The sequence below is a fragment of the Perca fluviatilis genome, chromosome 18, assembly GCF_010015445.1.
Source record: "Perca fluviatilis chromosome 18, GENO_Pfluv_1.0, whole genome shotgun sequence".
Taxonomy (NCBI): domain Eukaryota; kingdom Metazoa; phylum Chordata; class Actinopteri; order Perciformes; family Percidae; genus Perca; species Perca fluviatilis.
Genome location: NC_053129.1, coordinates 29,223,685 through 29,251,061, shown reverse-complemented (window position 1 = coordinate 29,251,061; position 27,377 = coordinate 29,223,685). Strand labels below are relative to the sequence as shown.

Genomic DNA, 27,377 nt, shown 5'->3' with positions numbered 1-27,377 from the left:
AACACACACACACACACACACACACACACACACACACACACATAGTATGAAGGTAAATATGGTGCAAAACGTGAGAGCTTGTAGAATACAATGTGAGAACTTGCAGAACAAAAAAATTTAACTTGTATGTTAAAATTTGCACTTGTAAAATAAAAATGTGCACTTGTAAAATAAAAATTTGCACTTGTAAAATAAAAATTTGCACTTGTAAAATATGAACTTGTACCAGTAAATAAAATTTGCCTTGTAAAATAAAAATTTGCACTTGTAAAATTATTCACATTTGAAGTCACAAAAGAAAAAAAACATGAGAGCTTGTAAAAAATCTGAACTTGTAAATTGAAATTTGCACTTGTAGAAAAAATATTCACAAATGTGTAGATTGATATTTGCATGAACACAATGACAGCTGCAAACTTGTAATGCAACATTTACTCATGTACTTTTTTTTTACTCAGGTTGATTTTCCATCACAACCACAACTCAGTGATTACAACCTCGCAATCTGTCACTGTATGCGGCCTCTTCGGCATCACCAAGAGGCGAATCTGCGCCTGCTTACTTGCAACACTTGTTGCGCATACATTTGGTGCAAAACTAATTTGTACCTGTGGACTTAGGCTGTGGAGCTCTGATCCAACAGAACGGGGAAAGCAGGGTTTCTATCGCCAGATGAGGGACAACTCTGTCCGGCTTATTTAGCTATGTCGCATGGAAGCCTGGTTGAATAGCAAGCGTTAGGCGTTAACTAACCAACCAGCCTGATTCTAAATAAATACCTTTTAATTATCTTAACACTTTTTAACAGTCAAACTGAAACACTGGCGGCGGTCAGCTGCAGGTCCTGCAGCCGCAGACGGAGTCACACCAGCGGGTACGGCCAGCGGAGCAACATCGCTATTATTGCCAGAAAGCTTCGCGGCTCGACCTCGACTGCAGTCGGAGTCCAGCGGGACACAGAGAGCCCCGCCACCCGGTAGCATCGGCACATCCCCGGGCCATGACCACCGCTTGCTTTGCTGATGTTGTGCCTCACTGCCAATCATTGCACCCCGCTGGGCAGCAACAATAGCTTCTGCAGAATTACATCCACCTGCGGGCAGCAGCAATTATTTTTGCCGACTAATGCGTCATCTCTTTAAACCTCGTTGCTGCCGAGATTTGCACCCAGGTAGCAAGGAAATGATAGTCTGATAAAACATTGATGTCTCTAAACGTTGTAAAATTATAATCATCATTGATGAACATGACAAAGGAATGTATATAGCCTACATTTTAATTAAACAGTAGCTACTTTGCCTTTATAAAATCATTATTTCCCTTTGGATGGAAGTCTTGGCAGGGATGCAGAACTTGGCACGTGTTACCCGCTGATGACGGTCCGTCTGGCGGCTGCGGACCTGGAGCTCACCGCCAGTGTTTCAGTTTGACTGTTAAAGTGTTTAGATAACTAAAAGGTATTTATTTAGAAGCTGGTTAGTTAGCTAACGCTACTTGCTATTCCACCAACACTAGCGGTGAGCTGCTACCGGGTGCGGGGCTCTCCGTATCCGCTGGAGCTCGTGCAGGTCGAGTTCGGCAGCTATGCTTTCTGGCAATAATAGCGTTGCTTGGTCCGCTGCCCGCCGATACGGCGCCGGTCCGTGCGTGCGGGACCTGGAGCTCACCGCCAGTGTTTCAGTTTGACTGTTAAAAAGTGTTAAGATAATTAAAAGGTATTTATTTAGAATCAGGCTGGTGTTTGGTTAGCTAACGCTAGCTTGCTATTCAACCAGGCTTCCATGCGACATAGCTAAATAAGCCGGACAGAGTTGTCCCTCATCTAGCGATGAAACCCTGCTTTCCCCGTTCTGTTGGATCAGAGCTCCACAGCCTAAGTCCACAGGTACAAATTAGTTTTGCACCAAATGTATCGCAACAAGTGTTGCAAAAGTCGAGCGCGAGATTCGCCTCTTGGTGATGCGAGAGCCGATACAGTGACAGATTCGAGAGGTTGTAATCACTGAGTTGTGGTTGTGATGGAAAATCAACCTGAGTAAAAAAAGTACATGAGTAAATGTTGCATTACAAGTTTGTAGCTGTTCATTGTGTTCATGCAAATATCAATCTACACATTTGTGAATATTTTTTCTACAAGTGCAAATTTCAATTTACAAGTTCAGATTTTTTTTACAAGCTCTCATGTTTTTTTTCTTTTTGTGACTTCAAATGTGAATAATTTTACAAGTGCAAATTTTTATTTTACAAGTGCAAATTTTTATTTTACAAGTGCACATTTTTATTTTACAAGTGCACATTTTTATTTTACAAGTGCAAATTTTTATTTTACAAGTGCAAATTTTAACATACAAGTTACATTTTTTTGTTCTGCAAGTTCTCACATTGTATTCTACAAGCTCTCACGTTTTGCACCATATTTACCTTCATAACATAATGCTCTTCAGGAATGTAAGTATATGCTGATGTTATAGATGCTGGAGCCGTTGGCCCAGTCCATTCAGATCACTGTGTCTGCTGCCTCTGGAGCTCTGCTGATAGACTGTATGAATGAGATTAATGGCGAGTTTATCTGCCACATCCATCATACACAGAAACCTGGTTATGTCTGAGTGTGTGTGTGTGTGTGTGTGTTTATCTGTCTGTGTCTGCCCAGCGGTACAGGCTAATCTGATTAAAGACTGCACCAGTCTAAGATCATAGCATTTCAGTAAAGCACACATCTCGAAAATAAACACACGTTTCATTATATCACAGTCGACACAACCTTCTTACATCCCATTAAGCCTTGTGTTATGGGGCATATCTTCTCTGTAGCACAGTGTAACGCAAGGGTTGGCTGATATTTGTGTTTGTAGGGTGATAATGAAATTTTTTTCAGTAAAAAATGCTGATATTCCTTGAAATATACCTTTAGAATTTGGCAATTTTCTCCAGAAAAACAAAAAATGTATGTTCTTATCACATTCTTAAACTGCATCATATCTCCTTTTGATTGCCACAAAATTAAATTCTTCTAAATTAAAGGTGCTGTAGGTAGGATTGCGAAGATCCAGGACTTTCAGTCTCTCCCCCCTTTCTGCTAAAGCCCAAAATGATCTCCTAAGCCCCTCCCCCCACAAGGGAGAATGAATGCGTGTGCATGAGCAGTGATTGACACGCAGTTAGACACCCCCCCTGGCCCTGATTGGTGCATCTGAACAGGGAGCTGTGGATTTGTGCAAATCGTACTACAGGCTGTAGGTGGTGCCAGAGGAGCCTCATGTAGTTCTACTGGAACATAGGGTCAGTTTCAGCAAATATGACAGAAAGTTAGTTTTATAAGTCTTACCTACTGCATCTTTAACTTGCCCAAATTTGTATTTACTTTGATCAAACATTAAAGGTGCATTATGAGTTCCTGCATGGTTTCAGCGCAATTTCATTTTTGTCTCAAATCATAGGCATCTCTCCTTGATCCGCTAGCTGCCTGCCCCCTGAAAAAGCCCGGTCTCGGGAGACAACACAGGGGTCGGAAGCAGTCAAACAAACACTAGAGGCACAGGCTGTGCACCAAAATACAACAAACCACTTCAGCCAATCACCGACAAGATGGTTGGGGGTGGGGTTTAGTGACAGTTAGTCAGTTGGTCATGACAGTTACGGAAACATGGGGGGAGGGGCGAGCTTGCTCTGTTTTGTTTGGAATTTACTTGGAACGTCAACAGAAGCTACCATGCAGGAACTCATAGTGCACCTTTAACATCAACTCCATTATTCGCCTATAATTCAGTGTATGACACTGTCAGTATAGGCAAACACACGACTTCCTGTACTTTGATTTAAGGGAACCATTATAGAGGAGCTTATGCAGAGTCATTCATGTGTTCATATTTAAATTAAATACAGTATATTGGGTAACAACAGACTCCACTATATTACACTTGACTTGGTTTTACAATGAAGAAATAATTCCAGTCCAGTATGGGCATAAAAAGCCATATAAAACCTGACATTTCCATTCTTTTTTTCTCCTTTACCCTATTGCTTCATGGCCCCTGGTTTCCCTTTTATTTTGTTGCTATGGTTCATTCGGTCCAGCTTCCAAAGAGCTACTCCATCAGCCCCCTGCTTCCAAACATTGCGTATTGGTATTGGATAGAAAGGTTGCAGAGCACTCACATTTGAAGATGCCGTCTCCTAAACCCACACAGAGATGACTGCAGAGAGAGACTTGAACTTAAATCTTGGACTTGGACTAATACTGAGCTTTTGAAGAGAATCATAGCCACAATTTCTTGCAAGCTTTGTTTTGGGATAATTAGCAAATGTTGACATGCTAGAGTAAAATGCAGACTTGAATGATAGATAATACATAAACAAAAATGAATCTAATGATTCACTATTAAAACCAAAGACTGTATGTAAGGTTAAAATAAACAAAATGGTGTATCTGTGAAGCTTTATCTAAGAGTAGAAGTACATTACCTGAACAGTTTTTAAAAAAGAATTCACAAAACTAATTTGGTGATTGCAGGTAGGATGTGTATTTCTGCAGGCTTTCAACAAATAACTCCGCAGTCACGTGTCATTATGAGCTGCTGACCTGGAGTTTATTTTGCGGGCAGAAAAATACCCTTCATCAGCTCGACTGTTCTTCGAGGGCAGGCAGGAAATTAATTTTGAACTGACCCCAGAGAGGCGGGGGAGGGATGGAGACGGCAAAGGTACATTTAACCAGTTGAAAAATGACCACTGAATTGCCGTATAGCTTCTAGCTTCTTTTAGACACGAGGAGCACTAACTGAATGCAGATTATGTATTTTACTAGCCTGACAAGCCAGACCCACATCAAGCTGTTGGGTCTGGGAACTCACCATTGGCAGGGCTCAATCCGAGGGGCGGGTTAAACGGTTGTCTTTCAAATTCCCTCTGCACGCAATAGCATAGTGCTACAACCAACCAGAGCAACGCTAGTTGATAGATTAAACTTTTGCCGTATCCGGTCTGCAAAACTCCGAACACATCTTCCTTTTTTAAGAAGGACTTCAGTGCCGTTCTTTGTTCTTTTCTCAAAGAAAAACTTAACTCCAAGTTTTCCAGAGTCTCGGCCAAAGCCGATTCTAAAAACCGCTGTTCGCCAGCAGCAGCCATCTTCTTTGTTTTCAAGTAGCAGGGAATTCAAGCGGAACCGTCGCAACTCTGCCATCATTATGTTAAGCCCGCCCACCGACTCTATACACGATGTGATTGGCCTGACTAGAGTTTGGTTTTTCCAGCTCTCAAGCCAACGGAGAATTGCTAAACTGACCCTGGCTGCAAATTACATTTGCTGCCGCTAGGGTGTGTCTATATTTCTAGGCTATTATTTTACATGACCATGGTTGGAAATAATTTAATTTCATCAGATTCACTATCAGCCGAAAGAGTTAAAGGTGTGTGTGTGTGTGTGTGTGTGTGTGTGTGTCTGTGTGTCTGTGTGTGTGTGTCTGTGTGTGTGTGTCTGTGTGTCTGTGTGTGTGTGTGTCTGTTTCTGTGTGTCTGTATGTGTGAAATAATTATAAATGGCTTTTGTCTGTCCAGTGACCAGAATGAATGAGGAAGTGAATGAGAAGAGGAGGCGGTTAAAGCTGCAGAATTGGAGGAGGAAGGGGGAACAAAAGGGAGAATGGGAGACTGCGTAGTGAACGCACATAATTTACAACGCCGTCTCTCTCCATCAGACAAGGATCTATAATTGAAATGACAAAGAAGATGCATCACCGAGCCTGTTGTTAGTGTTGGAAGCTATGAATTTTAGGTCTAGTAGCTGACACTTCTTGTATTCCTACTCTGTCAATCATCAAGGGCTCATTTGGGATTGGTCAGGAGAGGAGGTGGAGGAGGGGGGGTAGGGGGGTCACAGGAAACCAAGATAAAGAGCTTTAGTGTGTGCTGTTCTTTAATTTATCAGTCTTCAGTCGGCGGCAAATGCTTTTAATGCTAAGATTATGTTCAGTTTAGAGTTTAAAGCGGAGATCTTCAACAGGGGGTCCGGGGCCCCTGGGGGGTCCTCAGAGTCACTGCAGGGCCACCAAATTATTGTAAATTTTTGAAAGTTAAAAAAATTAAAATGTCTTAACATAATTTCAATATAATATTAGCAAATATAAATCCCCACTGATGATAGACTTACTGGTCTAAATTGTAGGTCAGGTAGTCACTAAGATAGCCACACACAAATACAGTAAATTGTAAAGATTCACTGTGCCACATGTACGTGTAACATTTAAAGATGAAAATCATGCAAACAATTATTATTTTAATAAATTAGTATTCTACGCAAAAAGGTATAAAGGCTTTAGGCTGCCCTACATGTTATTGTAGGCCCAGTTTAATATGCAACTTCATTTTCTACAATATATGTAGTAGGGGGTCCCTGCTCCGTCTCTCTTTCAGTTAAGGGGTCTTTGGCTTAAAAAACGTTGAAGATAGTTGGTTTAAAGGGTTTGTTGGTAAAGTTGGGTTTATCTTTAAAAACAGGAATAGTTTTATATGAGGGTAGTCTATATCCACGACGTTCCACTTCCGGGGTTGCTCCGGTGCCGCCGGATATTCCGCCAGATGTCCCTCTTTTCGGCTGGATTTCCGTTACCTTCCGCTTTCTTTGTGTTGTGATTTTAAACTCCTGTAGATTTGTGAGGACTATGGTTAACTGCTCCTCAGATCTCTGCAGGGTAAATCCAGACAGCTAGCTAGACTATCTGTCCAATGTGAGTTTTCTGTTGCACGACTAAAACAACCTTTGAACCTACACATGTTCCACCAAAACAAGTTCCTTCCTGAGGCTATTTTGCAGCGGCACCGTCATTGCGTCCGGGGCTTAGCGCCAAGTTTTGGTTAAAAGAAATGCCAATAAACCAGAGCCCGTTTTTTCTCCCATCCCGGAATGCTGTGCGGAGGAGGGTCTGGCAATGCGAGACTAATATGAGGGTAACATTAGCTGTATTAAGATTAATTTATTGTCACTTTAACACAAAAAAATCCTGTGTAATGCAGGCTAATTACCATCATCTGTTATACCACACTGAGCAAATACTCGTCATTACATTTCATACAGGGCCTGGTTCTGGAGCTGTGGTAATGTACACATCTCTGTTTAACCGCAGACTTACACTATTGTTATTGTTTATTTTTGTTTTCAGTGGTGGAAAGTGACTTTTTTTACTAATTTACTCAGCATCTGTACTGAAGTGAAATTTTGAGGTTCTTGTACTTGAGTATTTGCGTTTTACGCTACTTTATACATATTTTATACTTTTTTATACTTTTTACTCCACTACATTTATTTGATCACTTATTTGTTTTTTACATTATTGTTATAAAAAAAATACAATCAATTCATAAATCATGATGTAATATTATAGATTAAGATACCCAGCAGTACGTCAAATGATAAAAATTTGCTCCACCTTTCCCAGCTGTAACATTAGTGATACTTACACATTAGTCTGGATCAGCGACATTCATTTCCAGCATAATTGCCAGAACATCCGCCTCTTTTGCAGAACCACTGTCTCTGCGTCAGTCCAGAGTTTAGCGCCGCCCATGAGGATTATGATTGGTTTAAAGAAATGCAAACAGCCCAGAGATAATTTTTTTTCTCCTATCCTGGAATGTTCTGTATGTGTGGTGTAGCCAGACCTTACTTCACAGCACTGTAGAGGTAGGACTGGCAGTGCAAGACCACTCACACATTAATGCATCAATAATTATAATCCAATAATATAATGTATATTATTCTGGAATGGGCAGTTATGCAAAATGAGTACTTTTACTTTTGGTACTTTAAGTATATTTTTATGCTGATACGTTTGTACTTTTATGCAGGGCTTTTACTTGTAACAACAGTATTTTTACACTGCGGTTTTGTAACTTTTTAATGAAAACCAGCAATGTTTTTTTTTTTTAATCAATGGTCTATTGACAATATAAAATACAATATGGTTGCTGCTACATGTTAAAAAATGGAGAATGATGGACAACCATGTTGGCACAACTTCTTTATCGTGTCATTTTATGGAAAGTAAATGCAGGTAACTGAGAAGAAAAGAAGAGAGAGATTTATGTCTGAGAAGGAGAGAGGTTGTCAAAAAAATGTATTGACACAATATTAATTCTGCAGTCACTCTAGTAACTTGTGTTGCACCGTGAGCAGTTTCAGACCTGCAGCTTAGGGTTGTGATCCGATGCTGGATAGCGTGAGTATTTCCACTGACCGCAAGCTTGGGTTCACTCGGGGTTGGTCTGGGACAGCTGAAAGATTAGGACTTGATTTAAGACATCCCAGTCTTATATAAAAGTATGAGTGTGTGTTTTTCTGAGGCTGATGCAAGTTGATGGAAGGTGCTGAAGAGTGAGGAGGACACTATTGATCTGAACTCTCACTAAACTGGAGGAGGAGAGGAAACTAATGATGGGGAACAGTCTGACACCTTCTTTTTGTTATTGGATTTTACATCTATTAAACACAACAGTGATTGTCAAGACAGGCACGGCAGAATTACTTCTAAAGTGGTGCTCAACATCCAGCAGTTTTTGGCCACATCTAGGGGAGGGGGTCTAGAGATGGTGATTTCAGTCTGTGCATTGCTTCTGTCTGTCCGCTTGATTCAGACATTCACGTTCCCCATAGGATGAACATCTAGCGCCATCAGCAAGTCAAAGTTTCCACACTTTCACATTTCACGTCAGGATAGGACGTCTAGTCTCTCTTTGCCAGACCTTCCTCCACAGCGCTGCGGAGGAGGGTCTGGCTAGTCCACACAGCATTCCGGGCTGGGAGAAAAAACGTGCTCTGGTTTATTGGCATTTTTTTAAACCAATCACAATCATCTTGGGCGGTGCTAAGCGCCGTATGGAGCAACGGTGCCGCTGCAAAATAGCCTCGGGAAAGAATTTGTTTTGGTGGAACGCGTGTACGTTCAAAAGTTGTTTTAGTCGTGCAACAGAAAACTTAGATTGGACAGATAGTCTAGCTAGCTGTCTGGATTTACACTGCAGGGATCTGAGGAGCAGTTAACCATAGTCTTCACAAATCCACTAGAGTTTAAAATGTCAACACAAAGAAAGCCCTGGGTAACGGACATCTGACCGAAAAGAGGAACATCCGCCGGAATTTTCAGCGGCACCGGAGCAATCCCGGAAGTGGAACATCTTGTTTATAGACTAGGATACCTCTAAAACGAATGATTGTATTCTCTTAACATGCTCTAAATTAGCATGTTACCATTTTGAATTTAAGCATGCGAAAGTGTAACTACAGCCAGATTATTAATCCTACTTGTTCTTTCATGTAGTGGCTGCTGCATGCTCTACCACTCCCTACTTTACATATTGCGCTGTTGTGCAACTCTTTATTATAGCTTGGTGGTCAAATACTGCAGTCTAACCAATGATGGATGTGGTTATTAGTGCAACACACTTAAACATGCAAAACTTTGCAAAGCCTACTAATCGTTAGCATGTTAGCATGCTCATGTTACCTCTCAGTTCCGGGCACAGCTGAGCCTAAAGCTGCCAGTATACTCTGTCAGAAGTGCTTATCGGATGGTTAAATAGATGTGGAAACCCCCACCCCCCACATCTTTCTGATGTCGGATTCCCAAGGGACTCTGTCGACCATTTCTGTAACTTTCCACACCCACTCCACACTGTGTGGAGGTGGGGTAGGAGCAAGGGTTCGAACTTCTCGTTCTACCTCGTATTTCTGGCACAACAAGTGCAACAATATGAAAACCTTCCCAGAGAGATGTGAACAGTTAAACCCACATTTAAACAATATTGTATCTTCCCCCGTTTCCATCACAGCCCACTTTCCACTCATCTCTCCAGTGTGGTCGTTTATTACCGCTGTAAACACTTTTCACTGGTTTCACGACAGCACGTCGTACAAAGTAGCTAGAGCATAGTCCGACCCGAAGTACATCTGAGGCTGACAAACAGGGCATGACACTGTGGCTAGTGGTTTTGCAAAGCTACCAACCACTCAGCATTTTCACTACCTGCTATTTTGTGGAAAATTAAGTTTTATTCGGTTTTATTTGAATAAAGTTGACTATGCTGTGCTACAAGTAACTTGAAGAACCAGATTAATAACCCTTTTAAGTGTAAATGAGCACTGAAAACACCAAAATCAAGGCGACATAAAATATAACACTGCAGTCAACAAATATTCAGCTCTGATAATGTGTGTAAACCTCCTTTTTGTATGAAAACATACCATGTCGGGGTGGTGATGGCGCAGTGGATGTGACACGTGCCTTTGGTGTGGGAGATCTGGGTTCAATTCCCACTGCGATACATCAACCACTGTGTCCCTGAGCAAGACACTTAACCCCTAGTTGCTCCAGAGCATGCGGCCTCTGACGTAGATAGCAATTGTAAGTCGCTTTGGATAAAAGCGTCAGCTAAATGACATGTAACAAACGAATGAGACACAGACATAAAAAGGGTAGCTTCCTTTTGCATAGCCTAGGTGGTGCAGGGGTGTAGAAGTAGAAGAGTAGTTGAAAGTGATTTGGTGCGTGCTCGCGTGTCACTTAGCAGCCGGCACGCGCCCTCGGTGACGGGAAGCAGACAGACATACCAAATGTCCTGCTAAATTTTCCTGCTGCGCACACTCTCTGTACCTCTTTTACAAACCTGTATCTTATACAGTCTATGACCTGCACAGACGCAACCGTTGCCTCGGCTTGCTATGTCGCGTGCACGTGGTGAATGGCGCTCTGGGGGATATTTTAAGGAATCGCCGCGGCTTGCTGGTCTGATGTGCCGTACGGGCCACCGTACTCCGGCCATGGGCTGCTGCTGCTGCTGCACACTGGGTCACAGCTGTGTTCCTGTGTCGGGCGGCGGCAGAGTGGCACGGTACTCCAGCCACCAGTGTTACAATATAAAGGCATGCCACCTGCCAAAGAGGCTAGTGAGAGTGACTGTGTTACCCCCATTTGGCAGGTTGGCGGGTGCTAATGTCAAGCCCTGCTGACAAAATATTTTTTATTTTTTTATTTTATTGGTTTATTTGATAGGAACCATGCGTATTTATGAACATTGTTGTATAAAAACACCATGTAAATATGCCAGAGTTAGTAAAAATAACTACTTTTCTTTCATCTGCAGTCCCTAGGCAGGTGACAAAGGACTAACATAAAGACAGCCAGCAGTCACACAGCATTCATTCACTATAAATTAAAAGGTACACATAATGGTGACGTATACATTGACAAAACAAAAATACATGATGGCAAAGACATTATTCATCCACCTCTATGCTGCATTCAATTTAACAGTGAAAGTGTATGGGTGAGCTAAGACTGATGCCAAGTATGACCGTGTAGAGCCTCTGGTCCTCACTGCTCACATGCTACTCTTGAGATGTCATTACATAAAACTGATGGCGTTTGCAGCAATGGAGGTGAAACAAAACTTGTGGACAAATGTTCCACTTTTTGTCCTCCTTTAAAATGCTCATTGTTATTCTCTTTGCATCCTATGCTTAGTTTTAATTATCCCCATTAAACACTTACCAAGTGTGATTTATGTTCCTCTCTGTAGGAAAAGCCAGCGAAGAGTTGCCGATATACCAGGTAAGCTCCTACTAAATTGTTTGTGTGTCCCTTTCTCTGTTTACTTTGTTAAATTTTGCCCGCCTACACATTAGGTTATGAAATACACGATGTATATGACAGTGAACAACTGGAAAATATCCGACCCTGCTGTTTACGTCGTTGCTGCAGTGACATTTGTCTGTTCCTCCCTCTTGCTTTGTGCAGGCACGGGGCGTGTTAACACTGAAGCTGGGCTCCTTCAAAGCCCCTCGCCATCAGAGGAGTGGACAAGTCCTGTCTATGGATTGGTTGCCTCAAAAACCACACAATATAATGGCTATTGGATTTTATGATGGTATGAATTGATTTCTTGGAGATGTTTCCTGATAAATTGGTTTCAGTGTTTAAAAGAACAAACGAATGCAGAGTCTAAATCGCCCCAGGTTCATCTGTACGCCTCTTTACTCTTGTCACTGATGAAAACCTGTTATCTTTCCTACAAATAGCACTTACCTACTCCATGAACTTGTTGCTTTACATTATTTTCCAGATGATTCATCCTTATTTGTGTCCTTTTGCAAGTTAAAAGAAACAAATTGTATCGTCTTGTGTGTTAACATTCTCTCTCTCTCTCTCTCTTTCTCTCCAGGTGTAGTAGGTCTTTGGGATCTGTCCACCAAGTCTTCGCTGTTGCGGGTGCGAGAGCCAGGCGAGTCACTCAGCCTGCTGCCCTATCGATGCCTCCTGGCTCACGACCACGCCGTCCGGGCCCTGGCCTTCTGTCCCGCCTCCAGGTAGACACGGACACATCTGAACCTCATCTGTATGCTGATGCTGCATTTACATCATGTCACCCGTCTTTACAGTTAGCTAAATTTACCTGAGAAAAGGGGGATAAGGCACCAAAACGTCTAATACTAATAGTAATTTAAAGATGTGGTAGCATTGACACAGGTTCGGTGGAGCTGAGTGTCCCGATTTCGGGTTTTATATTGCATATCGTTACAGCCCTACATTTTACACATGCATTCATGTGCCAATCATTCGCAAGAAGGACTCACGTTACACAGAATAATAATGAATTCAGAAAATGTGGAGAAGTAAATGCGTTCTGGTATTAAGCATTTTGAGCATTCAGAGCAGGTAACATTCCACTGGGAGAATGTAACCCCCCCCATGTGCATGTGGCTACTTAATATGCACGTGAATTACACCATCATCATGTTCCCGTTCTTCATTCTTTATGATGATGCTGGTTGTATTCTTTTGCAACAGCATTGTCTTATTGTAAATGAGGCATACAGGACAAATGTGTAGCCACGTATCATTAAAGCTGCTGTTTTTCACAACTTCTGCATCAGGCTCTTTGACAGTGACATGTTTACCTGACAACGGGCCTTTATTTCCGCAAACATTTTTCGCCAATCGGAACACTGCATACTACAACAACGTTTCTGTAATCACAGACTTTAACCATCACTCCTCAGTGCCTAACTGCCTCCTAATCTGCGAACATTTTCTAGTTAATGGAGTTTCCATGTTTTTTAGGAGTTTGCTCACACTAATACGTGTAAATGTAGCATTGATTTAGTAAGAAAGTGAAAATCTCAAACAAGAATAGGCGTATTAGGTCTAAATACATTTTTATTTTCTTTCTTTGAAAGTCCAGTCCCCGGAGGGTCTGCTTAGAGAAATTCTGGCCCTTGGAAAAATTTAGTTGATGACCCCCTGATCTACGAGCTTTACTCTGCAGATAAAATATTGTGACATCAGGATCATTTATCTACTACTACTCAGCTTGTCACTCCATGATATAGAATTTGGATTGATGGATATTGCATGCTTATGAGAGTAATGGAAGTGTATGTTATATAATGTTATATGACCATGTCAATCTGTAACAAGTTAATGGAGTTTTTAAAATGGATTAAGAGCATATATTGTCTCCAGAAAAAACTGTTAGCCTTAGCCTGCAAGCCTTGCAGCAGCCTCTAATAGATTTGAATTCACAAGCACACCCAAGTGGCTGGTGGTTGTTCACACAAGTGGGCAAATCATGTTTATTTTTTTTAACCCACACTCATAAAAACATCACCCATGCAGGCAAAGAAAAACGTTTTTATGGGGGGAAATCATGGAAAGCCTTGGGAAGGAACACAGAAGGGAGAATGAATTTTCATTTCGCTTGTTTATATTTGTCATTTTTTTCCTCCATCTACTTGAGTTTGGCAGTTTTATTCACAGCCAATTACAAGGTGTGTGGGTTTGGGGGTAGGGGGGGATAAAAGGCAGCTCAGGTACTTGCAGCGAAAGGTAGCACAATAAATCTTGAAAGCTGAAAACTGTGCTTAAGTTTTGCGGACATGCCCTTGGACCAGTGTATTCAGGCACTAATTCAAAATGTAGGGTACAAGGCCAGGCAAGCAGCCACGGGCTGTCTAAGCTGGTACCATTCAGATACGGTGACCTCACTTATCTCTCTGGTAGTCAACACTAACCTGCAGCCTTTCTGAGCTTAGATGGCCTCGAGTAAGATCTTCCCTAAATAACTTCCTGCTAGGAATAACTCCTTCAGAGAATACAGCCCAAACTACGGGGGGGGGGACTTGACTATGATTCGGATAAACTTCTTGTTCAATTCTCTAGATGTGAATACATCCTAAATTCGACATGTATATGACTGACTATGGTGAACACTGACTGGCCAAAAGGTCATAGCTCAACATTTCACTTAAACCTTCGAAAAGACCGTTTCATCCCTCTTAGGCTTTTCTCCTCTCCATTACTCAGCTGATGGATGTGTAGATGAGGAGGAAGATGGAGAGGTCATTTACATCAGCTATGTCCGCTACAAGGATTCACTGATACACTGTGCAAGTCGGGACAAGGCCTAAAGCAATACCCCGGGCCAATATTGGCTTTTTATTTTTACTCAGAGTGTCATCTACCTCTGGTATTAGGGAGTTTTCCCCCTGTAGTATTGAATTGTAGTCTGTAACATTGTAGTGTATAACATTCGCGGGAAAGAAAAAAGATTGCATTATAATTTTTTAAGGTGGTGACAACCCACCTAAAAACATATTATCATTTGGCTTTTGGTGTAAGTCACTTATTAGAAACCTGCTGAGATCGCAATTCTAGGAGAAATGCTGGGAAACTGCTTTTGAGAAAAACAATTTAAATGCGTATTGACCATCAGCTCAAAATATGAGATGTCAGCATCAGCCTTTAAACTCTGCTGATGCTCTCCTGCATCAGTTTTAATCTTACGCATTAGTTCAACAGGGTTTGAGCCAGAGCACCCCATTGCAACAATGACCCCTTTTAAAACCTAAAATGTCCCGTCATTACAACTTCTCCGTCCCCAATTGTCCCCCATAAAACCGAGGGCATCAATGCTGTTAGGAGGCCTCTCATTTTCAGATTGTTATCAGCTCCATCACCGTTTATTTTGTGAGTTAGTCAAACTGCAAACTGAATCTGTTGGCTGTCATGTCGTGTAATTAAAAAGTTTAGTGAGGATTGCTTGTTTGTTACGAGTCTGTCGCGTCAGATAAAAGTAACCCTCAGTTGTACTTTTAAGTACTTCCATCCATCCGTCATCTGTAGTGCTTATCCTGTTCTGGCTCGCGGCAGGGCTGGAGCCGATCCCAGCTGACATTGGGCGAAAGGAGGGGTACACCCTGGACAGGTCAGCAGACCACCACAGGGCTGACACAGGGAGACAGACAACTGTTGACGTCGACGGGCAATTTAGAGTCAACAATTAGCTCCGACTGACGAACACATATACAAACACACACACACACACACACACACACACACACACAGAGAGGTGCGGATTAAACTGTCTGCAGTTTTGTTGAAGTCACAGAGAGTCACGGTTGGTTTCAAGTGTGGTTACAGTTTTTTAAAACTTCACACAGACAGCGTTTTCTGCGATATGATATTAATGGCGAGCCGAAAGCGCTCGCGGTGCTGTTGACGTTACACTTCCTCTTAGAAAAGCAGGCAGAACGGTGGTTTCATCATAACTGATATATTCAGCTTTAACGTGACTTCCTAGCATTTTGTCATTTTTACCAATACCGGAAGACTTTTTAGCTAGCCTACCCCACTAATGTAGATATTACCTCTAAATATGAACTACAGTAGATTTGGTCAGATTTTCTATTTACAGATGAACTTTCAAGTAAAGTTCTGATTCAGTTACTGTATTTGTCAAGTCCTGATGTGAGGGGACACTTTCTCATTTTTCCTCGGGATGATTTTAGAATTTGTAAACTTCTCATTTTATTCATGTATTTCAAAAAATATGAATCTATATTATTTTGTAGCACTTGCACTGCTTTTATACTATTGTTTATTGGCTCCCTTGGATGGGGCAGTTACAAAGAAGTACTGATGGGCCCATTTGGGCCCCTCCAAAACACGTATAGCTTTGTATTCGCATTGCATGCCTCAAGCTTAAATACTCTCTAGGTAACTAATGTTCATCTCTGGGCAGATCTGAGACTAATTTGATGAACAACCACGTTCTTCTCTCCATTATTTATCATTTACTGTGTTTGTGCTTCACACATTTAAGTGGAATTTTTGTATAGGCAGCTGCAGAAGGTATTAACCTCAAGTCGAAGGTGAATACGAAGATTAATCCTCCAGAGAAAGTCGCCCTCCTGGCAGACACTCGAGAGGACACATATCTTGTCTGGATCACTGCTTTTTAATTACACAGCCATGTTGAAAGAGATATAACCCCCCCCCCCCATCTCTCTCCCTCTGTTCCACTTCTACTTTTCTTCTCTTTTTCTTACCCGAACGGTTTGTCACCTTTTTTCTCCACATTAAATTTTTGTTGCAATGAAATGTGTCTGTATTGATTGCTCTGTCTTCATTTGTTTTATGGAAGACACCACTGTCAGAGTCGATCAATGTAAGGGGAATGATGCATTCCAGTTCTGCCTTGCATTACAAGTAAATTCACACATTCAGTTGAGCCGATATTTGCTCATCCCAGATACATTGTGTATCGACGTATAGCGTATACCAGCCGATAAACAACAAGGAATTCATGTACAAAAGAAAATAGAAGATATGTTTTGAATGTAGCAAAACGCTACCTTAAATAAAATGAGAGATTTCGGGCACCTGAATTGCTCGCCTGGTGGAGCGCGCGCCCATGTGTAGAGGTTCACTCCTCGACGCGGGTTCGACTCCGACCTGCGGCCCTTTGCTGCATGTCATTCCCCTCTCTCTCTCTCTCTCTCTCTCTCTCTCTCTCTCTCTCTCTCTCTCTCTCTCTCTCCCCTTTCATGTATTCAGCTGTCCTATAAATAAAGGCCTAAAAAAAATTATCTTAAAAAAAGAAGAGAGATTTCTCTGGGTTTGAACATTGTTGGAAACATTTGGGATAATGTAAGCACACAGCTCAACCAAATATATAACATGAACTCCTAGATACCAATGTTGGATTTTTGAAATGCTGTTTAGGTCAGCCAACTTCTAACATGTCTTCAATATAAAATGGACACCGACAACAAGCTCTTTCTCTTTTTCTCCCAGGTACCTGTTGGTGACAGCCGGAGAAGACCGCTATGTGAAGACATGGGATCTGAGGAGGCTCCATGATCCCATCACTGTGCAGAAACGCTATCTGACCAATGAGATCTATTGGCCGCTGAATGCACCTGGCCTCTTTTTGGCCCAGGAGAACGCCTATGCACCGTGAGACACCTTCTCCATTTTTCCCTGACATAATGTCCACAAAGTAACTGCTATAGAAGGACATCTGTAACTTTTCATACCATGATTCTTTTTTTTTATTTAGGTATGCTTCACAGGGAGTGCATTACTTTGACCATAATATGCGCGCCATCTTCGCAATTCCTCGGACAGGCACTGTGTGGGTGAGTGTGCGTCGCCCTTGGCGTCCTGTAAATCAGCCATGGAGCACAAGATAGATTCATAACACAAAACACATAAGACCATAAGGTAGTTTATAAATGTACGTGGGACCAGGAGACCTTAGCCAGTTTTGACCCAGACCATAAAATGATAAGGCTGGCATTATTCTGTATTTTTCTTATTGTCAAATCTCTCATGAAATACCAAAACTAACTAGCTTTGTGTGCATTAGCTCCTCTCGATACTTTTCTGACTTCCCTGCCCTGTCTGTGGCACTTGGACCCAAGCCCATTGGTTCCTACTGAAGGCATACATCTTCAAAAACATCTTATAAATCTCACTCAGTTTATACGTTACAGTGTCATTCTTAGTAAAAATCTAGACCATTATTCCACATTGTATGTCAGCAAAGTCCCAAACAAAACAGTCATACAAAGGGACATAACTGATGTTTTAAAGCTGATAATCTTTTTCTGTGTCACTGCAGTCCTTGTCTTACACTGACTGGATGAACAGTGTGGTGACAGCAGACAGCTTTGGTGAGGTGATCTTCTCCCTGTTACCTCAGATATGCTTCACTCCCCAATACCTCAAACGCACGTTAGAGAGACGTTTTGTAAGTTTACTATTCATATTTGTTTGTAATTTGATGTTATGTTGCTGCCAAAACCTTCATTTTACAATCTAGCGAATGATTTTCAGAGAAGTTGCACTACTGTATTTGTTTAAAGGATCTGAAGACAGGCTAACAGTCCTTGTTCCCCTAACACTGTGTCTTCAGCCTGTCTACATTACAACTCTGCTGGCTCGTGATACAAGTGACGAAGAGAATCAAGAGACGGGAGGAGTGGAGGACAGACACGCTGTTGAAGAGAAGGAAGGAGGAGAGACAGAAGGACCGGATGCTGAATCTGAAGGAGGGAATGAACACAATAATAGAAATGGAGGAGGTGGAGAAAGGGGTACAGAGGATAAAGGTCCCCCTCTGCGGTTCCAGACGTACAAAGAGGCTGTGAAGAGATACTGCCTCCTCCATAAAGACTTTAATATGGTGGGTAGTTTCAGAAGCATACACACAAAGCATTGATGCCTGCTCACATTTGTAGCCTTGTTTACTTTCTGCTAAAAATCAGTGTTTAACTTCCCTCTCTGGTTTAAAGTTTGATGTCTGTTCCCCTTCTGACTACACCCAGCATCAGTGATCGGTTACTAAATGTAAAAACAGGTTTTGTTATTTATGCAAAAACATGGGTATCGTCAGGTCTAGTATAAAAAGATTTCAATTGATACCCAGCCCAGGTTTAGGAAACAATTATTACATTTTTGGGCATTTTGTGTAATTCATCCTCTATAGTTTAATTTTTATGTTATGTTAATTTTTATCCAGGTGAAAAGCTGTTGAAATTGCATTTGGACTCAAAATCTCAAATATGGGGTGTAATGGTACACAGAAGTCACAGTTCATACCCCGGTCTAGGAGTCACTATTCTATGCGAGTTTGGTACTGCTGGGAACAAAAACCCAAATGAATAAGGATTTGTTTTTTTTCATTTATTTCAAGTCCAAATCTTCTCGCTGGGGGACTAAGCTATCATTTTTTCCCTCTGGCAACCTTTTTTTTTAAACTCACACACATACTGTCCTCATCATAATAACCTGTCCTTCCAACTTCCAGCGGACCTTCAAAGGAAGCGAGAAGCAAGCTGTGTGGAAACACATGAAAGACACTGAGCTGAAGAGAAAGCTGAACCTGGATGAGTTGCCTATAGCTGCACTACACAAGGTATCCACACACACACACACACACACACACACACACACACACACACACACACACTTGGCTGGTGAGTGAAGCAAATCTACCAACCACTTGCATATTTTAGCAGAATTTGGCTAGTAGATGTAATTTTGGACCACACACACAAACAAACACACACAGGAGTGCAGATATCATCAGACTCCTGCTTCAACACAATGTAAGGCAGGAGAGTCGAGAAAGAATGGCCCAATCCCAAAGTCCGGACTCACAGACTCACGGACTTTGGTGCGCATTCTCGCGAAATTCGTAAGGGCTTAGGGTTGTCCCAATGTGGAATTTCAAAGGGCGTGAGAGTTTGAGTACACACTTACCGAGCCCTTTCCGTGAGTCTGCATCAATGCAGACTTCACCAAAGGGAATTACCCACAGTTCAAAGCGTTGTGACGTTTACCGCAGAGACAATAGGGAAATCCGGAAATTATGAAGGTAAACAACAGCACGACCACGGAACGGACCAACCTGTTGTCCAGCTTGTAAAATAAGAGTTTGGAATCAGGTAGCCGTCTCCTGGGCCTTGGCCGTGTGGAGAGCAACAAACTTAAAATGAAAATTCCCAAACCGGCAAGTGTCAGCAACATCTTTGTTATTAAACGTCGCCAAAGTAACATGTGATCTCGTGAAGTGCTGTCCCGATCCCATTTCTACCTATCTGAGCCCATGTGGCCTCACACACTCACTCACTTAGCACCTGAGATCAATTAAGTCTGTGAGTCCTTAGACCTTAGTCCTCAGGGATCACTTTGGGATTGGGCCATTAACACTAGAATGAAAGTGAAAGCAGGTGAGATGGGGAAGAAGAGCCTCCTCCATCCTCCCTGTTCTTTCTCCTCCTCTGATGGGCAGCTATAAAGACGGGCTGAATGTAATGATGTGTAAAATGAGAAAAATGTCACCCTCGGTGGAAGGAGGGAGGGTGGGGGGAAATGGAAAGCAGCCATTTGAGGATTTGATGTGTTTAATTTGAAGAGGGCCAGAGTGGAGGGTGTCGCTGTGCCCCGTGGGTTGAGATGATGGACGGTCACTTCATGGGACAATCTCCAAAACAAAACGCTGCTGGGTTTCTGACTGGCTTTTTGCCTGAAGGGGATAAATGGATTAGTAAGAGGAAAAGACACACTCGGGAAGAGAAAGATAAATAAAAGAAGAGTCACGCCAGGAGGATTTATAGTGATGAAGAGAGGGATAGATGAGCGTCAGTAAAGAAAGGCAGTGATGATGGACTCACTGAGAGCTACTGCTGAGTCATTCACAGAGGAGGGGAGGGTGGACAAAAAAAAACCCGACGTGAATAAAAGTATTATTAGTTTTATAAAAACAATAACTCAAGTAGAAGTAAAAGTAGTCTAGCAAAGCTGACATGATATGTGGAGTCCCTCAGGGATCAATACTCCATTGCTCTTCAGCTTGTACGCGTTGGCTCAATGCGACATCTTCCACAAACATATTACGCTGATGACACCGAGTTATACCTGTCCTTGTTCAAAAAATGGATTAAAGGGATATAGCAGGGTTATATGGGTTACTTATCTAAGGTAGGCGTATTACGTAGAGTTGGGTGCTGAAAACTCAGTTTGTAATTGACCGGCATTTCCCTGGAACGAATAACAACGCAGATTTCAATGCCTCATCACCGTGCCACTTAAATACCTGCGTTGCACTCTGGTGCTCCGAAACGGACGTTACAGGCAACAGAAGCATCACTGCATGTGACGGTAGTTAACACTTCACTTGGCAGCAGGTAATGTTTCTTTACCGTTAGCTAGTAGAGTAGCTGCTTAAAGAAAGATACATAGTCTTTTTTTGTCCACTGGGGAAATTTGTTTTCACAGTCTGTACAGGGCCTCACAGATATACATACATACATACATACAGTAAACACTGACACAGAAAAACGGTTAAAATGCTGAAAGCTAAACGTTTTTAAACTGTGGCTGTATTTCATTGTTATTAAAGGGATAGTTAGGATTTTTTTGAAGAGTGGTTGTATGAGCTACTTCTCCACAGTCAGTGTATTATGTACAGTAGATGGTGGTCGGCACACCCCAGTTTAGAGAAGCAGACCGGAGTACAGACACGGAAACTAAGCAACGTACCGCTGTGGACCGGGCCAGCAGCTAAAGGCATTTTACACCTAAAAAGAATTTCAGTTTAAGTGCACACTATATTAAAACTATTTTTCCAGCTTTACCTTGCCGTCAGGCAGCTCTTTCTGACGGGGAGCAGATTTTTAGTTTGCAGAATCTCTATAACAGAAGGTGACAGGCGCAAAGTTAGCTTGACAATTATTATTTAATTTATATATATTTTATTTATATTCAATATATTGAAAATATTGGATCTGACCTCTGGTAACCAGCTGCTACGGAAGAGGATTAGGGCCACGTGAAAAAATTTATTGAGTTCTGAGTTAAAAGTCAGAACTCTGAGAAAACTTTAAACTGACTTTAATCTCAGAATTCTGACTTTATTAAAAACTTTATTCAAAAAACTAACTTTATTTAAAAAATAAATACAGTCAGAATTTTTACTTCAAACTCAGAACTCAAATACATTTTTCACATGTGGCCCTAATTCTTTTCCGTAAGCTGCAGATAGTGTGAGCAAAACTTCCTTTGTTTTGTAAAATCGTCTTCCTCCTCTCCTCAGGTGCGTTTCAACCCGAACATGTGCTGCCATACCTGGTTGGCGTCCGCGGGCCAGACGGGGCTGGTCAGACTAAACTGTCTGAGGACTATGATCAGCTCTCATGCCAAGAAGATAATAAGCGAGAACCAGGCCCAGTTCAACGCACTGTACTCTCCGAAAGAGCAGAAGGAGGCCAACCAAACTGTGACGGACGAGCTATAGCAAGAGTTCACAACGGAATCAGAAGGTGGATCACAAAAACACAAAGCCTGCAAAAAGTTTTTTTTTAAAGAATGATAAAAAAATATATATATATATATATTCATATTTCATCAGCACAGACAGTATACTGTATACATTTGACGTTTTTCGACTGGGTTTAATCCTGTTTCAAGTGTTCCAAAGGCCAGCGAGGATATCAAACGATGGTTGATTTGCGGGTTTTGTGGCATTTCTTCAACAGCAGGCTCAATAATACTTTTTCATGAACTCTGAACATGTTCTTCAAAGTGCTCCAGGTTAATTGAGAACCACGTCTAAGAGTTTCCATCTATAACCTCACCACCTCCACACTCTTACGCGTAAGTTTCCACAGACTGAACACATTTTACGTAGCACCAAATTATTATCTAGAGTGACAGTTTATTTGCTTCCAAGAAGTTTCAGGAGCTGGCAGTTAAGTGCCTTGCTTAAATGTACCACCATTAGCATTATTAGCATTTTCCACCTTAATGATGATTCCAAATGGGTCAAGTAGGGTTTTCAGTTGCTCCAGTTTCTCTTATTTGGCATACAAATTGCAAACATGGCAGTATATCCAAGAACTTGAAATTTTAACAACAATACCTCTAGTTTTTTTTTTTTTTTATTGATGGCAACTACAAAATCTTGTTTTTCCTGACCTCCATTGGTTACAGTTGTGTACAGTGATGTAGAAGTGTACTTCGGGGTGTGTCAGTACAACGTTGTTGTTCAAATTTGTTTATTAGGATAAACCCCTTGAGATGTATCATCTCATTTTCGAGGGGGTCACTTTAGGGTATGGTTACAGATGCACCAGGCGTGAAGCTTTTGTCATTCTAAAAAAGTGAATACATTCAAAGTAGCAACAACAGGCATCCAAAAAAACAAATTCTACTTCTGTTGTTATAATGCAAAGCAGACATGACTCATTTGTTTTCTATATGTCACTAGTTGGTGCAGAAATTCAAGCTCCAGTGTTTCTGGTCACAACATGGAAGATATGAAGGACTGAGTTGCAAAATGTGAGAAACTGGGTAAACGTAAAGCCTTCAGGCCTTTTCTCGTAACTTATTTTAGCAACGTTGTTATTTTGTAATCCGCAAGACATTCCACAGTTTGTTAATTTGTGTCCGCAGCAGCGAGCGGCCGTTTGGTCGATCAAAAACATGGTGTCCAAAGCCCAACAATCATTACAATGTGTGCTAGTGTTGGTTCCAGACCTTTTTCTTTTTTTTTAACAGTGCCTTAAAGATAAACTTTCAAATTTTGTCCCTATAAGTTTCAAAACATCAACCGCCAGCTGGGAAACCTTGTATCTATAAAGGAATAGTTCACCCAAAAACAATAGAAATAGTTTCCAGCACTAACTTCCTCCCAGTTCCCAGTGGTCCCAAAAAAAAAAAAAAAGATGGAAGAACAGGTCATTAAACGTCCGACAAAACGTTTCTTCCTGTGCAGCATTATCCAAGTGTCTGGTATATTTGGGGGCTCATGGAAATCCAAACACAGCTACTGTATTTTTGCTAAACTATTGCTAAACAAAGCATGTTTTAATTATCTTTCTGTGACTGGGAAATGCATTGTTTAGCAATAGTTCAGCAAAAATAGTTGTTTGGATTTCCATGAGCCCACAAATGGATACAAGACACTTGGATAATGCTGCACCGAAATGTTTCTGGACATCTTTCCGACACTTTATAACACTTTTTTATTTATTTTTTCCGGAAATGTTTTCATTTTTCGGGGCTCCACTCTCCTGAAAGCCATTTGATTAAAAAAAAAAAACATAGAGAGCGAGGCAAGAGGGGAGTACCACTGTGTATACAGTCTATATAGTTTTTGTGTGAACTACTCCTTAAAGCTAATTTTTTCCTGATTTATATTTGTAATTGCTATTTTTCTCTTTTATCATGTCAAGAACAACTCAGGCTATAACTGAGGGGAAATACTTGAAACTTTTTTAATTGCAACTGCTGGATGTAATCTTTATCAATGACTAATTATAGTTTTTCTTTTCCATTGTTCTTTTATTTACTTGTTGAACGTGTTCATGCTGTTTTTTTTTCCTGATGATTCAAAGGTTTTGATCAGTTATTTAATAATTAGAACAGCTGTACTGTGACATGACCTAATTTATTGTTTAGTGTCTACGAAACATATTGGGAAATGTTCCAGTTGTTTACAGACGCAGCTGTCTCTTTTTTAGAGGTTGTGTACAACGTGTTTTCCTCGAAGTTAAATTAGGGGTTTGAAAATGTCAGGCTTGTTTAGTTTCTTTCCATTACAAATCTCATCGACAGTTTCAGAATGATGTTGAGTCATGGAACGTGTTTCATGACTGACAACATTATCATTAACTTGTAAATGATAAAAATGATCATAAAAGCATCAAAATGTACAGCGCCTGCTCTTTTGTTGTTTTACAGTTTGGTTATTTTTGAAATGTAACATATAGTAAATGTTTTTGTAATAGAGAAATATTTAAATAAATATGAAATAAAGTCGAGAGTGAAAGTTCACTCTGGGAAACAGCTGCTGCTAGCTGTTCCGGAGCTTTCGATCATATCTCATGATTTTCATCAGCAAGCGGAGTCTAAAATAAATGTTGAAAAAAAATGTATGCGTGCTCTTGGGGGAATCACTGGAATTGTTGGGTCCTTGTAAATTGTAGAGTGTGGTCTAGACCTACTCTATCCGTGGAGTGTCCTGAGATAACTCCTGTTATGATTTGACACTATAAATAAAATTGAATTGACAAAACAAATTTATTTGAGCAAGTCTATCTGCTGATGAAGGTCATGTAATACGACCGAAAGCCCCCAGAACCAGCCTGGTATCACCAAATGGCGTATGAATAACACGGCAATTTTCCATCCATTTCCATTTCCCATGTTATTACAAGACTGTTTTTTATTTTTTTTTGCTTTTGGTGCGTCATTTCATGACATTTAGTCTCTAATAACTTATATTGTTGTGACGTTGTATAAAGAGCTACAAAGTCTGCTTCAGGAGGACGACGAGGTGGATGAATGGGTCAACTTTTTCACGTAACTTCATTTGGTAACCAACTTACTCATTTTAACCCACAACACAATCTTTTCCTGAACCAAGTATTTTAAAAATGTTGTATTAACGCTAACCACGTGTTGAAAACCAACGAGTTGGGAATGAGAACGGTGCGTTAAAGCTATAGTACGTAGTTTCTTTCTCCCCCATGATGAATTTTATTAAAGGGATAGACAAAACTGTCGGCGCGTCCACATGATACAAGCCTTCAGTGATCACGCACCCCCCCCCACTTGGTAGTAGCCAAGGAGGACACGGAGGATTTAAAAAAACATGATGGACTCTTCAGAAGAGGTTGTTATCTTCACTCGAGTTTCTGAGCGCGAAAGTCGCCAGACGCCCCAATCTTCTGACCATAGTCCTACTGAGAGATCCAGAGAGAGTTGTGTGGAGCTGAGAGTCTTAATTAGCTTTGTAGCAACTCATTTGGCAACGGCTTGAATGTAACTGACGTTCATTTAGGGCTGGACTATTAATCGAAAATGTATCGACATTGAAATACTAAAGCTGTTATCAACGTACTTTTCCCATGACGATAATTTCGAAAACGTATTCCTGTTGATAGGCCTACTTTCTCCACGTGACTTCGCCCGGAGCAGTCAGCCGCATGGAGAGCATAACGAAGGATAACTCAAACACAGAGTCCGAGCCAACTGAGCAACTTGTGCCCAAAAAAAACCCCCAGTGTCCGTCGTCTGGAAACATTTTGGCTTCGGAAAAGATGATTTAGAACGTGATTCATTATCGTTTCATTTATCGGTATCGAGGTAAAATGTGCAATTAATCGTGATTTAGATCTTTAGGTCCTCTCGTGCAGCCCTACGTTCATTAATATCAAAAGGTTACGCATTAAAGCTTTAAATGGCATGCTAAACACTACTAAATACCTTGACATGACACACAAAATGTCCCTCAAAGTGGGGTGCTATTTATACGCCCCCCCCGCTCGTGATTCGTGAACAATCCCGTAATTATGGATATCAACTTTAATTATGTGCCTTTAAAATTACATTTTTATTTATAAAAAAGAAGTTTGCATCTAAAAATTAAACTGACCTCTACTGTATGTAGCAAGTACGTAGCAAGTGTCCTGCTACATTGAGTCAATGGACATCCCCCAAAATAATCCAGCCTCTTTCCACCATCTGCATTCTTTTATTTCACTTTACAAAAACACGCTTGCCACACATAAAAATGAAATCTCAAACATCACAGATGTGACATGTGAATTTATGCAATATCACCGTAACACATAGACCAATAGGACCGACTGTGCAAGGGAGATAAATGTATTTACACATGTATACACAAAACTCATACACAGAAAATACACAATATTTGACATATTTACAACAGTCACACGGAGTATAATTGTCACGGACAGCAACAGCACAACACAGAGCATTCTCAAACATTAGACTTCCATAGTGAACAAAGAGGAACTGTGTTTTTCTGGAATGAAATAAACTGTAAAGAAAAATGACTCCAGTTTAACACGGTAGCCTGTAGAGGAGAACTTCAGTATGCATTTATATAAACGAGTACAGTAAAATGCATTTGTCTTCATTACATTCACTTTGTTTTTATATTGGGTCCATATATAGTCTCAGTTTGCATTATTTCAAAAGGAAAAATGTATTTAAATATACAGGATCTCCTTAAAAATTGGTGAAAATATAGAATTTGAAAGACTATATATTTTCTTTGATTAATCATTGGCATATCAACATTCTGATTGGCAGTTGAACGAGAAACTTCTTTTTGTAAATGATGTTGAATAACAGCTAACAACCATGCAGGTATTTGGATCAGAATGGGCGTCGAGTAGACGTTGGCAACGTTGTCCTTTTCTTTCAGAGCAACTAATGACATCAACACTTTTATAGCAGTGAAACATTACACGCATGTCAACTGGCTTGTTGGCTTTTCACACGGGTGCAAAATTATTCCGTTTACTCAAGTCCAAAGCATTGACTAATACCGACCATAACTGGCTGGTTTTCGTGGTCCCCAGAAATTCTAATGATGGTACTACTGACCCCCACCCGCCCCCCCCTAGCACCACCATCAGCCTAAAATGTCATTAAAATCAAATCTAAAGGGCAGTTCGCTCTTAACCCAGCACAATCCAGCTCCCCAGAGGATAAACTAATTTT

The 27,377-nt window shown here is 41.0% G+C and overlaps 1 protein-coding gene across 2 annotated transcripts in view; it reads left to right on the top strand.

Annotated features, from left to right (window-relative positions):
• The window catches only part of gtf3c2 (general transcription factor IIIC, polypeptide 2, beta), a 36,603-nt gene extending 12,050 nt beyond the window's left edge, over positions 1-24,553 (top strand). For both annotated transcript variants that reach the window (XM_039782530.1, XM_039782529.1), the window contains exons 12-20: positions 11,572-11,603; positions 11,790-11,919; positions 12,214-12,358; positions 17,127-17,288; positions 17,392-17,470; positions 17,956-18,084; positions 18,250-18,519; positions 19,144-19,251; positions 21,934-24,553. In XM_039782530.1, coding sequence (XP_039638464.1) covers positions 11,572-11,603; positions 11,790-11,919; positions 12,214-12,358; positions 17,127-17,288; positions 17,392-17,470; positions 17,956-18,084; positions 18,250-18,519; positions 19,144-19,251; positions 21,934-22,134 — 1,256 coding nt within the window. In that variant the 3' untranslated portion in view covers positions 22,135-24,553. The remainder of the gene's footprint in view (positions 1-11,571; positions 11,604-11,789; positions 11,920-12,213; positions 12,359-17,126; positions 17,289-17,391; positions 17,471-17,955; positions 18,085-18,249; positions 18,520-19,143; positions 19,252-21,933) is intronic.
• The last annotated feature ends 2,824 nt before the right edge of the window (positions 24,554-27,377 follow it).